Consider the following 14,312-nt stretch of genomic DNA (forward strand, 5'->3'; position numbering starts at 1 on the left):
GCAAAAAAAACAACAACCCTCTCCCTAAAAAAATGAGTACGCTTCACATCTAACACACTTCACACTTTCCCTAACTCATCTCCCTTGTTGCTGCTTAGTCACTAAGTTGTGTTCAATTCTTGTGATCCCATGAACAACAGCCACCCGGCTCCTCTATTCATGGGATTTCCCAGGCAAGAATACTGGAATGGGTTGCCATTTCCTTCTCCAGGGGATCTTCCCAACCCAGGAATCAAACCTGGTCTTCTGCATTGGCGGGCGGGTTCTTTACCACTTGAGCCACTAGGGAAGCCCTATAGCACAGTGGTAAAGAATCTGCCTGCCAATGCAAGAGATGCAAGAGACTTGGGTTTGATCCCTGGGTCGGGACGATTCCCTGGAGTAGGAAATGGCAACCCACTCCAGTAATCCTGCCTGGGAAATCCCATAGGCAGAGGAGCCATGGTGGGCTACAGTTTATGGGTTGCAAAGAGTTGGACATGACTGAGTACACACAACGCGCCTACCTAGTCAACTATAAAACCCTTTCTGCCATGGTACTGAGCAAGGAATTAGACTGTTAAGACTCAGAGCAGCACGTGCTGAGTGATAGAGGGCTGAAGTTTTCACTGACCTCTCTTTCAAATAACTGGTTCTAACTTTCTAGCCCCTAAGGTATTACTGATCCAGATGCCATATTCCAAAGGGTAATGACAACAACTTGGCTGGAAAGATGCACACGTGAAAGTTATTTAACTGGTTAGACTGATCCTGTCTCCCTCCTCAACAGTTCAACAGGACAAAATTCAGTTAAGAAGGAAGACCTACCTGGGACCTCTTGGTGTCACTAGGCAAAAGCAAACTGCCTGTATTTACATTAAATGTCCGGGTCTTAGTTTTCACTGGTTCATTGGTTTCACGATAAAGCCTCACTGGGGGAGGTCTGTAAGCCTTCTGGACCATATTATAAATGCCAACAGTGAGCGTGACATCTTTGTTGAGTTTAAGCTTCAACCTGAAGGAGAGAAAAATTTTTTAATTTGGACTTAAAGATTATACTTTCCTATCTAAAATACCTTCATGGCTCCCAAGCCCTGATTTGTTTCATCCCGTCCAACAATTCAAGCTCTTTGAATACAAACATAAAGCATTTTAATAATACAATGGAGTTTGCTGTAATACTTCTCAGGGTCTGTATCACAAAAAATTAGTTTCAGAACATATTATTAACTCCTTAAAATAATGATAAGAATGTATTGTAATGATTTTTTAAATTGAGTCTAGCCATTTACTAAATCAATTTACAGCTATTTTCTCATTTAATCATCATCATAACCCTGTAAGTACTATGTTATCTGTGCTTTCTGCTTGTCTGGTATATCTTCCCTCTTCTTTTAACCATGAAACCCCAATTTTTCTTTGAGAAATCTCCCTTTCCCTATTGCTCTGGGAAAATGTCCAGCAAAGTACCGTGCCCTACCCTGACCAAAGGATGGGCACATCTGGTCCAGGCTCAAGCCATCAGACTTGTTCCTGAGAGTCTGGAGACAAAGAGCTCAGGACGGTGCCTGGCACATAATAATCATGCAGTAAAATAATTACGTTATTTTATTATAGCAAGGGTAAGTGTAATAATTTTCTAAGCCTTAGGCAATTAGTTCTCAAATAGCTCCAATTTATTATTATTCATATCAGTATCCTATAATGACTCTTTCACAAAATAGTAAGACTAGCTATCGTTTATAATTACGTTATTCCTTTTCATCATCACAGCAGTCCTTTAAGGAGGAACCATTTTTGCTCCCATTTTACTGAGGCTCAGAGAAGCTACATGATTTACCCCAGGCCACACAGCAAAGGGGCCAGGACTAGAATTCAAGTCAATCTGACTCCATAACCTACCTTCAACCACTGTTTCATCCTCCCTGCCACTTCCACCAATATGTTAGATTTCCAAACTGTAGTAGTAACAATATTCCACTGTTTCAGGAAGAGGGGGAGGTGACAGGGTGCTTATTTGAGGAAAAAGAGAAACTTCCCCCCTCTTTTCTTGGAGGAAAAGAGAGACCAACGACAAAACTATAACTATAGCAAAGAGCTGCATCTTGGTTTCCTTAAAAAACTTCATGGGTTTTCTAGTAGAATTGTAATTTTTTGAAAACAGCTCCAAATCTACCAATGGTCTCATTCTTCTCTACTGAGGAAAGCATGTGAAGAAGTCTGATGCTCTTCAGTAAGAAACACTGAAGAGGCTTTAGGATTCTAATCCTAACTTCTCTAAAAGAAGATAATCCAACGCTCTGGTTCCCATGGCTCAGATGGTAAAGAATACGCCTGCAGTGCAGGAGACCGAGGTTCAATCCCTGGGTCTGGAAGATCCCCTGAAGAAAGGAATGGCAACCCACTCCAGTATTCTTGCCTGGAGAGTTCCATGGACAGAGGAACCTGGTGGGCTCCAGTCCACGGGATCCCAGAGAGTCAGACATGAGGGAGCAAATAACACTTTCCCTTTTTCATTTTTAATAAGAAACTAGAATACCACAACAACAATGATAATAATTAACATGCATTGGGTTTTTGTTCTATACGAGGTACGATTGTTATCCCCAATCTACAGAGGAGAAGAAACTGACAATGTTCTACAGAGTGCACCCAGGGACATCGTTAGGCCACAGTTGTTTACCCCAAAGGAGAGGTGTGTTACTTCGGACAAACAGCATACCTGCTCTGTCTAGAGAAAGAAAAGCAAATAGCTTGTGTCATCCTGAAATAAAGCACATTTCTCTAAGAGGAACACAGTGAGGCAGTGGTATAACCCAGAGCTGGTACAACCCAAAGCTAAGTTGCCAAGAAGGTCAAAGCCATGCATGGGCTTATGATTAGTTAGGGGCCTTGAAGGTGCTGACCCAGGCTTAATACCCACCTGGAGAGCACACGCTTCCTGGTCTCCTTGGCGCGAACCTTCCTCAACAGGTCTTCGAGCTTGCTAGACTCCTCAAAGTGAATCCCTACGTCCTCATTCTCTGCTATGATAACATCTCTGTAGAACAAGGATATGTCGAAGCCTCCACGTTTCTTTAGGTGCATCAAGTCAAGGAAGATACCTGGGGTGAGGACAGACAAAAATGAGGGGAAACAATTTCCAACAAGGGAGAATTTTTTTCAGTTAAGTTCAAATATGCTAAACAAATGCTTCCAAAGACTAGATTGAGAATAAACACTTTCAGGACTGAGAGAAAGTAGTTAAGGGGATCAGCTGCTCTAACGACTTCAGAAAAGTTATTCAAAGAACCAGCATTTGTGGTGGCACTGCAGTCAAGAAAAGCTCGCTCTGGTAGAGTCCTTCAGACAGCTAATGGCCTGGCCATTTTTACTGGGAATGTTACATAATGGTCTCCCCTAGCTTCACTTTATTTTTTCATTTTCCTCTGAAGGGTGAAAAGCAAATATTTGACATCAGCTATAAAGAAGCAATAAAACACGACTTGGCAATTAAACAATGACCAAAAAAAAAAAAACAAAACAATGGAAGGGACTTCCCCGGTGGTCCAATGGTTAAGACTTCACGCTTCCATCGCAGGGGGCATGAGTTCAATCTCTGGTTGGGAAACTAAGATTCCCACAAGCCACACGGTGTGATCAAATAAATTAATTAAAGACTGGGGGCCTCTCCTTTGGGGAAAGGGTGTACTATCCTTTGTTTGCTGAATAAAACTGAGCTGTAATGGAGCTGTTAAAAAAAAACAAAAACAGAATGAGAATACCAACCTGTGTCCCGGAGATCCCCAGCTTTGGTCCTGGCCCGACTGGCTTTGGCACTGTCATCGCCGTGGGGGTCATCTTCATTGGTGAAAAGCATGATCCTCTTATGGCTCATCTTGAACTGGACGTCGCTGAAGAGGTTGGCACAGACCCACAGCACTTCACTTAAGGAGTAATCAGATCCATGGCCAATTTGGTCTTGGAAATATTTCTTCCCCTCCTGCCCCTTAAACTTGTCAAGCTCCTGCACTCGTTTAACACCTGATCAGAGACAGGGAGTTAAATGGGCAGAAAAGTCAGAACGGTGTCAGTGGCCACACTTACAAAACTAACAGAAGGGCCTATGGTCTCTTTCTCACCCAGAGCTGATTAACCCATGCAACAAAGGTTCACATCCCAGGAAGAACCCCCTTGTGCAGGAAAGCGTACTCCCAGTCAAGATGTCATTGCTTCCTCCTCCACAGCCCTTCTTGTGCATGGCATGTCCCTTGTCCCTTCTCATGTAAAAGGGAAAAGTTGATCACAGAATACTATTGACCTGGATTATCCAATTCCTGTAAGACGTAAATATTTTTGAAATTCACTGAATTTTTGTCCTTCTTGGTACCATAGAACACCACTGCCAAGAGATCTCGATTACTGCTTATGATCTTATTGGTGTATACGCTCCGGATACACTGAAAAAAAAAAAAAAGCAAAATTTCAATTAATATTATTTACCACTAAACTTAAGCTCCACAAGCGCCTGACACATAGTAGAGCACTCAATATGTGTTTGCTGAGTTTGTACATGGCCTTAGAGCAAGGCGTGACTCCTATCTTCAGGTAACTCACAAACCAGTGAGAATGCTGGCCATTGACATTATAATAACAAAAGCAGATTGCGATAAACACAGAAGTATAAGCAGTTCCTACCATAATCAATCAGAGAATTGAAACCAGGTATATACCCAGGAAGGAAACTCTAGGGAAATAGAAATAAATAAATAAAATCCCAGCACTAGAATTAGAAACAGAGAAGGCGATGGCATCCCACTCCAGGACTCTTGCCTGGAAAATCCCATGGATGGAGGAGCCTGGTGGGCTGCGAAGAGTCGGGCACGACTGAGCGACTTCACTTTCACTTTTCACTTTCATGCATTGGAGAAGGAAATGGCAACCCACTCCAGTGTTCTTGCCTGGAGAATCCCAAGGACAGGGGAGCCTGGTGGGCTGCCGTCTCTGCGGTCGCACAGAGTCGGACACGACTAAAGTGATTTAGCAGCAGCAGCAGCAGCAGAATCAGAAAACCAGAATTTGAGTCCCAATGATGTCATTTACTTAATTGGCTGAGTCTAGACAGGCCATTTTATCATTTCTCTAGTAGCCTGATACCAAGAAACAAAATATACATGTATAAAATTTAAGCAAATGTTAAGTATATGTGAACTGGGGGCTTCCCTGGTGATCCAGCGGTTAATGACTTAGCGATTAAACCACCACCAGCACCAGTGGTTAAGAACCACCTACCAATGCACAGGACCCAGGTACCACCCCTGGTCCAAGAAGATCCCACATGCTGTGGGCAAGTAGGCCTGTGCCCCACAACTACTGAAGCCCACGCACCTAGACCCCACGCTCTGTAACAGAAGAATGAGAAGCCCAAGAACCCCAACTAGAGAGTAGCCCCCAATCTCTGCAACTAGAGAAAAGCCTGCAGGCAATGAAGACACAGAGAGCCAAAAATAAATAAATTTTAAAAATGTTTAAAAAAAAAAGTATATGTGACCTAAAATAAATCTGTAACTACCAACAGCATTTTTTGAAATAAAATTTGCTTAATTATACATTTAAAGACATCAGTATTCCAGGAAAGTTCTAGCCATCCATTTAAACTAAAGCCAGCATCTGATAAATCAGTGTCTTATAAGTGCGTTAGTCCTTGTGGCCTATAATTCTAGGGACGCTGACAAAATTAAGTTTCTGATTCTGCAAAGGTGAGGAATAAACCAACCCTGGGAACCCCCCTCCATATCCTGCTTGAGACTCTACCTGGTCTTCCTCCTTAGTAACTCTCTCCTGGAATGCAGAACTTATATATGGCATATCTAGTCATTGACAGTAATCTTCACGGCAAGTAGTCATTTTTTAAATTTAAATTTTTTATTTATTAAGTCTAAAGACAATTAAAATCTTTAAGGTAATCATTTCTATAAATATTTTAATCTATTCTTTGCGCACTCTACAAACATCTACAAAAATCTGGTGAGGGTTTCTTCATGTTCTAAAATAAACCACATACACAGCACATACAAACTAAAATAGAATGTAAGTAAATGTTTTTTCATTGCTCCTTATCAAATACATTATGTTCATCTGTGAATGTTTCACTTATTCACTGCATAATATGGCAGTTCTTTCTGGGTTCTCTAGGTATTCCCATTTCACTGAGCCCTGTGAAATTACACATAGCAATCTTTTTACATACACTGTAAGTGTATCATTTTGGGGCAGAGGGTATATAGCCTTCATGACATCTCCAAAGAGGCCCGTGATCCAAAAAATGTTAAAGCAGTGTTCCTCAAGGAGTGATCTCCAAACACTGGCATCACCTTGGAACTTCGATGGACAAGCATTTTCTTTTCTTTTTGGTCTCTGTATGTGGGATCTAGTTCCCCAACCAGGGATCAAACATGAGCCCCCTGCAGTGGAACCATGACCACTGCCCCACCAGGGAAGGCCCTGGAAATGCAAATTCTTGGGCTCTGCTCTAGACCCACAGAAGCAGAAATTCTGACTGCAGGGTGAGGTCCTATAATCTGTGTCAACAAGCCCTGCATGATGTAGGTTAAAGACTGAAAACCACTGCTTTAAAGTTCAAAATTGTTTTTATTCTTTTTTTTTAGATGCAAGATATTCTGACTTGTCAACTGAAAGAACTATTTGTATAGAAATTAGAACATGAGAAACCTCTCTTTGATTCCCAACTGCAAAAATATGAGAAACAAGATATATAATAAATCCTTAGAAATTCCTCTCTGTGAAGGGATAGTAACATGTTTAATTGAGGTGAAATTCACATAACAAAACTAACTATTTTAAAGTGAACAATTCAGTGTTCAATTAATACTCACAATGTTGTACAGCCACCACCTCTATCTGTAACAGTTACCAAAAATTTTCATCATCCCAAAAGCAAACCCCATACCCATTAAGAAGTTGCTCCCCATTCTTCCCTCCCCCTCCAGCCTGGGGTAACTAGCCACCTGCATTCTCTGTGGATTATCTATTCTGTATTTCATATAAATGCAAACATACAGTATGTGACATTTTGCCTGGCTTCTTTCACTTAATGTTTTCAAGGCTCAATCACCTTGTAGCTTGTATCCGTACGTCATTCTTTTTTATGGCTTCAGTCCATTTGGCTTCCCCAGTGGCTCAGTGGTAAAGAATCTGATTGCCAATGAAAGAGACTCAGATTTTATCCTTGGGTCAGGAAGATTCCCCGGAGAAGGAAATGGCAACCCACTCCAGTATTCTTGCCTACAAAATTCCATGGACAGAGGAGCCTGATGGGCTGCAATCCATGGGGTCACAAAAGAGCCAGAACGACTTAGTGACTAAATAACAACAATCATATTCCACCTATATATAAACTCCAATACTTTAGCCATCTGATGTGAAGAACTGACTCACTGGGAAAGACCCTGATGCTGGGAAAGACTGAAGGTGGGAGGAGAAGGGGACGACAGAGGATGAGATGGCTGGATGGCATCACTGACTCGATGGACATGAGTTTGAGTAAGCTCTGGGAGTTGGTGATAGACAGGGAAGCCTGGCGTGCTGCAGTCCATGGGGTTGCAAAGAGTATGACACAACTGAGCAACTGAACTGCCTATATATAAACATTTTGTTTATCCATTCAAAAAGTTTTAGAATGAGATAGGGAGTGGTGACATGAATGACTAAATACCTTAAAATTGTATACTTCAAAATGGTTATGAAATTACTTCCTAATTTTGTTATGTAAATTACATCTCAATCTAAAAAATGAAAATATTTAATTCTGATAATTTGACACAGCAGGTACTATTATTATTTCCATTTTACAGATGAGAAAATATATAAGAGCTTTAGCAACTCTCTTAATATCATACAGTTGGTAAGTGGCAGAATCAGGATTTGAGAAGCTGTTTTTTATTTAATTGGGTAAATACTCAGGAGGGAAACTCCTAGGTCAAATAATAAGTCTATATTTAAGCTTCTGAGGAGCTGCCAAACTGTTTTCCACAGCAGCTGATCCATTTCATATTCCCACCTGCAACGTATGAGGGTTCCAATTTCTCCACATCCTCGCCAACACTTCCTATTATTCTTTTTTTTTTTCAATTATACCAGTTCTAGTGGGTATGATACCTCATTTTGGTTTTGGTTTGCACTTCTCTAATGCCTAAAGATGTCGAGCATCTTTTCATGTGCTTTTGGACATTTGAACATCTTTAAAGAAATGTATATTCAAGTCTTGTGCTCATTTCTAAATTAGGTTGTCCGGGGCTTCCCTGGTGGTACAGTGGATAAGAATCCTCCTGCCAGGGACTTCCCTGGTGGTCCAGTAGTTAAGAATTTGCCTTGCAATACAAATACAAATATGCTATATGCATATTTTGTTTTGCAGCTAATAAAATTAGGGACAGCAAGCAGTTGGCTGGGGTTCTTGGGTTGCTCCTTGAGAGTTAATATTATTAGTATTCCCACGAAGCAAGGGATTTCAGTCATGAGCAAAGATTTCATTTTTGCCACCTAAAAAGTGTACACAAGTATTTATTGTATATTTGGTATGTTGCTTAAAGGTGAAATCTGTAAGAGGTCCTTTTTGATACCCACATCAAGGAAGAAACTTCCTAGAAACCATATTTAATACTACAGAGTGAAATTATACGTTAAATGTATTAGAGAATACGGCTGCTACAGAAACACATTTTTCCTTGGTGTGGAACAACTCAGTTTGGCAAAGTTTAAAATGTAACTAAAGAAGAGACCTAATTCAGGATAAATGTTGAACTAATTAGAAAACTAGATTGGGATATGATCAATTCCAAGAGCTTTTGCTCAGAGCTTTTTTTATATCTTACGTTTTGTCTTATTAGTGAACATTCATTTGTAACAAAGTTTTGAAGGTGCTGAGTGAAAAACAGAAACACATGTTTATTGCATATTGAACCTAGAATCAAATAATTGCCTAAATATTTAACAAAAAGCCATTCTTCTCTCAGAGATTTAAATTCTTTAATATCTGATTTGCAAATTTTATAAAATGGAGGTTCTTATTTAGCATGAGCGTCAGGGGAGTAAGGAGCTTTCCTTTATAACCGGGTAAATTGTTACTGGATACCAATAGTAGTTGTATAGAATACTAAGACAAACTGTTACAGTGTTTGAGGAAATGGAGTCTCTTTTTCACTGCTACTGAGAGAGCACTTAAGTAGAAGACAGTTATGTCTGAATATTAAATATAAATAATCTAAACCAGTGGTTCTCAACCTTAGCTATACTTTGGAGTCATATGCATTTTGGAAAATATTGATATTTGGGTGCCATACCCTAAGATTCTCTTGTTGGTCTGGGGTATGACATGACCATAAGGATTTTAAAAAACTTCCTAGATGATTTCAGTATGTTGTCAAGGCTGAGAACCACTGATCAAAATACAACTTAAGTTTTCTCATCTGCAAAAAAAATCCTTGCTCCCTCCCTTCACTACCTCACAAGGATATTGAGGGTAAAGAAGAAAATAATGGGAAAGTGCTTGTGCTGTGGATAAAAAGTGCTATTGAAAGGCAAAGTTGTATTTGTTGTATTTCAACTGAAACTGTGATCAGGAAGAAATGTGTAATTGGATCTGCTCTGTTGACTTGGGAAACTAGGAGCACTCTCTTTGGTTCTTAACTTTAGTGAAGCATGCGATGGGTAAGAAAACATTACTCTTATTCATACTATGGTCTTCTGTCATACTTGAGATAGACTGGTTTAATTATCTGGTTTCACACAGGAAAGAAGAAATATTAAGGTTTAAAGTCTGTAATGGTCAATGGTTCACAGTTCATTAAAACTTTTCATACAAAGAGTTCTGTGGTTAATATATATCATTTCTTACTTGCCATTATTTTTTCATTATCTGACTTTTGAATGTTAAACCACTGATTTCATCTCCTTCATTCTTATTCCTGTAATTTTGGATATACATTTGACAAGGCATGTAAAGCAAGTAGGTATTGCTCAGTTGAATACTTAAAAATCGTGGTTCTATGATTAGGCATCTTCTGCCTTTTAGATATGATTTGATCAGAGAGAGTTTTGAAAATAATAGGGCCCTAACCCACATAGTAGGTATTATAATTAACTTTTTATTTATGTCCTCAAACTGCTGTTTATATAGACTGTAATATTTATATTTTTGATCGCTTTAAAAAATGAACAGTTTGATAGAAACTTGAGTTTTAAAGATCAGTATTGAGATTACTTTCTAGAAATCAAGATCACCACAGTCAGAACCACTATAAAGCCTTCTGAGAAGGAACAGCCCATACCCAACCCAAATGTTATTCTAATAAAGCATTCCTCAGTTTCTCCAGCTGAATGTAATCTCTTCTTCCTTAAAGTTTCCTAGTCTTTGTATTTATCTATACTTAACTCATGCTGTATTACTTTATAACTTGTATAAATGTATTTATATTTATTATTTGTTCATGTCTTCTCTTCCTTGAACACATTAAGAAGGAGTCTCTGATGTATTCATCTGTACACCCATGTCATCAAACCCAGTAGGCAGGGAACTGCATATTGCATATACGCTACAGGAAGAAAACGCCTTCTCTGAATTTACAGGCTATAATAACAAAAGATAGATGAGAAAAATTTTTGTATCCTGTCCAAATTTTTGTATCCTGTCCAAATCTGAGGCTTGTAAGGAAAAAATAGTGACTGTGAATGCATTTTAGCCATTCCCCTTTATTCTTGAATATCGCTAAACTCTGCTATTTAGTTCTTGGTGTAGATTTCTTATTTGTTAAAATTAGAATTCTGTATATTAATTTTTTGAAATTCTTTTTTGCTTTAGTTTCTTAATAAAAGTTTAAACAAACATTAAAAAAAAAAAAAAAAAAGAATTTGCCTTGCAATACAAAGGACATGGGTTCCATCCCTGGTAGGGGAACTAAGACCCCACATGCCATGGAGCAACTAAGTTCATGTGCACAACTAGAGAGCTCGAGTGCCACAACTAAGACCAACGCAGCCTAATAAATAAATAAATATTAAACAAACAAACAAAAGAATCCTCCTACCAATGCAGGTAACATGAGTCCAGCTCCTGGTGGAGGAAGATCCCACATCCCGAGGATCGCCTAAGCCAGTGTACCATAACTACTGAGCCTGCATGACCTAGAGCCCGTGTGCTGCAACGAGAAGCCACCGCAGTGAGAAGCCCTCGCAACATAAATAGAGAGGAGCCCCGCCTCGCTGCAACTACAGAAAGCCCGCGTGTAGCAATGAAGATCCAGCACGACCAAAATAAAATGAATAAATAAAAATCAGGCTGTTTGTCCTCTTGTTGTCATAATCTTCCACAATCACAAGTAATACTCAGATTTCACATAATTACTTACAAAAGGGCTTATCTCACAGCATAACTGTTGGAAGTTGTTTCCTTCCTTTACACAAACATCTCTAGAGAAAAAGGAGCCCACTTCTACTACCAGAGCTAACACAGAAGGTGGGAGCAATGTATTCCCAGGGTCAGAAGTTCAAACCCAAAATAAAATGGGCCTGCTCTCCAACTCTTGGTACTCTTTTTCAGCTGCAAGTATAGGTAGCCATCCTAGGAGGCTAACCACCATTTATCAATCCAAACAAACTTTTCTAAGAGTGCACATTTTTTAAAGGGGTGTTAATACTTTTTTGTTTGTTTAATTTAATGAAAAGGTAGTCTCACCTGGATGCTCATGTCAAAAGGAGTCAATTCATCTTCATCCTGAGATTCAAACATGGCCCTGGAAGCATCAACCAAGAAAATCAAACTATCTCTTCCTGAATATGAATAATCTCCTATGGGGGGAAAAATTTTGAAGGAAATATTTGCGGTTGTTTCACATTTATCATGTTTATTATTCATACTAAAACAAATAGAAAAAAGCCCATTAAGCAAAACTATAACCTGATGAATTATTATAAGATGAACATCCCTAGGGAATTCCTTTGTGGTCCAGTGGTTAGGACTCCATGCTTTCACTGCTGAAGACACGGGTTCAATCCCTGGCCAGAGAACTAAGATTTGGCAAGCCATGCTCACGCAATGCAACCAAAAAAAAAAAGGCAAACATTCTTAAAATCAACACCACATCAGGAAATTGAATCTTGCCAGTCACCCCTGAAGCCCTCTCCAGGTCCCCTTCCAATTTTAACACCCATCTTCCTCCCAAGAGTAACCACCATCCTGACTTTGGTAGTCATTTTTCATTATTTTTCTTTATAGTTTAATCATCCAAGCCAACATTCCTACACACTGGTTTTGACTTAAAAGCAAAAAACAAAAAAAACACCAGTTTTTAAAGCCTCTTAATCCATGGACAGCCCCTCTGTCTTTTGTCTTTTATAATTTATTTGCCAAAGAACCTAGATATTATGTCATACAGTTTTCCACCTTCTGGATTTTGCTTGACTACATTCTTTTGATGTAGATTAACATAGTTCTGTCTTTTCCACAAAGGACCTATAGAGACTTCATGGGATTTGGGTTTATTTCTTTCTTTTTTTCTGGCATAATTACATTATAGGTGATGTTGAGTTTTTCATAAAAAGACATATATCTGGTTGTCTCCCTTTTGACTATGCTGTTTCCTAATGCAATAAATTCATTTTCCCATCTTTGCTAAAGCAATATAGCAATATGTGTCAAGAACCTTAAAGAAAAATTCTACCTTGAGCCAATGAATTTTACTTCTCAGGAATCTATATTAAGAAAATAAGATACGGAAAAACCCTATGCAAAAATTTCCACAATGTTGTTTATTAAAGTAACAAACTGAAAACTAAAATGTCCAAAGGAAGGTAAACTGAAAAAAATCACAACACATTTAAAATGAGTCATAGAGGGTATATTTGCAGTTACATGGAAAGATATATCTATAGTACAGTAAAGAAAAAAGGCACACAGTTATGTTTAAAATTCTTTTTGAAAAACATAAATTTTGAAAGTATAAATTAAAGGGAAAAAATATAAGCACTATAATTACAATTATACAAAAATCAGATACAAACAAAAACAGACTATATATACTTAGGAAATATATAGTCTGAAAGATAAAGGAAGTAAATATGCTAACTGCCAAAATGCTAGTAATGGCTGTGTAAGGGTGATAGATTATATAGATTACAGATCTTTCATTTTTATATTTCTTTTATTTCTCACTTTTAATAAAAATACTTTACCATTTTCTACCCAGGACTTAAATTAACCAGTATGTAGAGTACATGATTTCCTAAAAGAAATCAACCCTGAATATTCATTGGAAAAACTGATGCTGAAGCTCCAATACTTTGGCCACCTGATGCAAAAAGCCAACTCACTGGAAAAGATCCTGACACTGGGAAAGACTGAAGGCAAAAGGAGAAGCGGGCAGCAGAGGATGAGATGGTTAGATAGCATACTGCCGCAGTGGACATGAATCTGAGCAAACTCTGAGAGGCAATGAAGACCAGGGGAGCCTAGCATACTGTAGTCCACGGGGTGGCAAAGAGTTGGATGCAACTTATTAACTGAACAACAGACATGCAACCCTTGTTTCTTTTCCTTTGGCCTATGTGTTACTGTGTTGCCTGAACATATTCCCAAAACACCAGGCTAAGGTGTTCTTGCCTGGAGAATCCCAGGGACGGGGGAGCCTGGCGAGCTGCCATCTATGGGGTCGCATAGAGTCGGACACGACTGAAGCGACTTAGCAGCAGCAAGGTGAGGGAATGACTCTTGTATCTGTGTTGCTAACATTTACTCTTTGGTTGCTGCAGTTATTGTAGGGTGAAAACATTTTTGCACTGAGGTCCAAGAATGAGAAAAACTTCTTTCCTGGGTGAGGAAAGGTCTTACCTGAGCTACCTAAGGTGACCCTTAATACCAATGTTTCAGTGTAATTTATTGGAGCTCAATCTATCAGTGCCCAGCAAAAGTTTAAGACAAGGAATGTACCATCGACTAGAGCAGGACCCGAATAAAAGTGCCTAGGGCTTCCCTGGTGGCTCAGCTGGTAAAGAATCGGCCTGCAATCTGGGAGACCTGGGTTCGATCCCTGGGTTGGGAAGATCCCCTGAAGAAGGGAACGGCTGCTTGCTCCAGTATTCTGGCCTGGAGAATTCCATGGGCTGTATAGTCCATGGGGGTCGCAAAGAGTCAGACATGACTGAGCAACTTTCATTTTCACTTTCAGAACAGCTCTGCAAAGTTCAAAGGGAGGAAAGTACTGGAGATTCTCTGGGGAAAGAAGGGTGGGCCAGGAGGCAACAAGGGTCATCCAGCAGAGATAGGCAGGGAAAGTCTTTCA

General features: G+C 39.4%; 1 protein-coding gene across 8 annotated transcripts in view; it reads right to left on the reverse strand.

Moving 5' to 3' along the window:
• Positions 1 to 14,312, reverse strand: part of XRCC6 (X-ray repair complementing defective repair in Chinese hamster cells 6) — a 26,006-nt gene that overhangs the window by 10,742 nt on the left and 952 nt on the right. For 4 of the 8 annotated variants that reach the window (XM_010829911.1, XM_010829917.1, XM_010829907.1 and 1 more), the window contains exons 3-7: positions 11,711 to 11,823; positions 4,280 to 4,418; positions 3,748 to 4,002; positions 2,903 to 3,083; positions 808 to 994 (exon numbers count right to left, since the gene is read on the reverse strand). In XM_010829911.1, the coding sequence (XP_010828213.1) occupies positions 808 to 994; positions 2,903 to 3,083; positions 3,748 to 4,002; positions 4,280 to 4,418; positions 11,711 to 11,823 (875 nt within the window). The remainder of the gene's footprint in view (positions 1 to 807; positions 995 to 2,902; positions 3,084 to 3,747; positions 4,003 to 4,279; positions 4,419 to 11,710; positions 11,824 to 14,312) is intronic. The other 4 variants (XM_010829927.1, XM_010829935.1, XM_010829942.1 and 1 more) reach the window with 2 other exon arrangements.

The sequence above is a fragment of the Bison bison genome, unplaced genomic scaffold, assembly GCF_000754665.1.
Source record: "Bison bison bison isolate TAMUID 2011002044 unplaced genomic scaffold, Bison_UMD1.0 scf7180017858886, whole genome shotgun sequence".
NCBI classification, from domain to species: domain Eukaryota; kingdom Metazoa; phylum Chordata; class Mammalia; order Artiodactyla; family Bovidae; genus Bison; species Bison bison.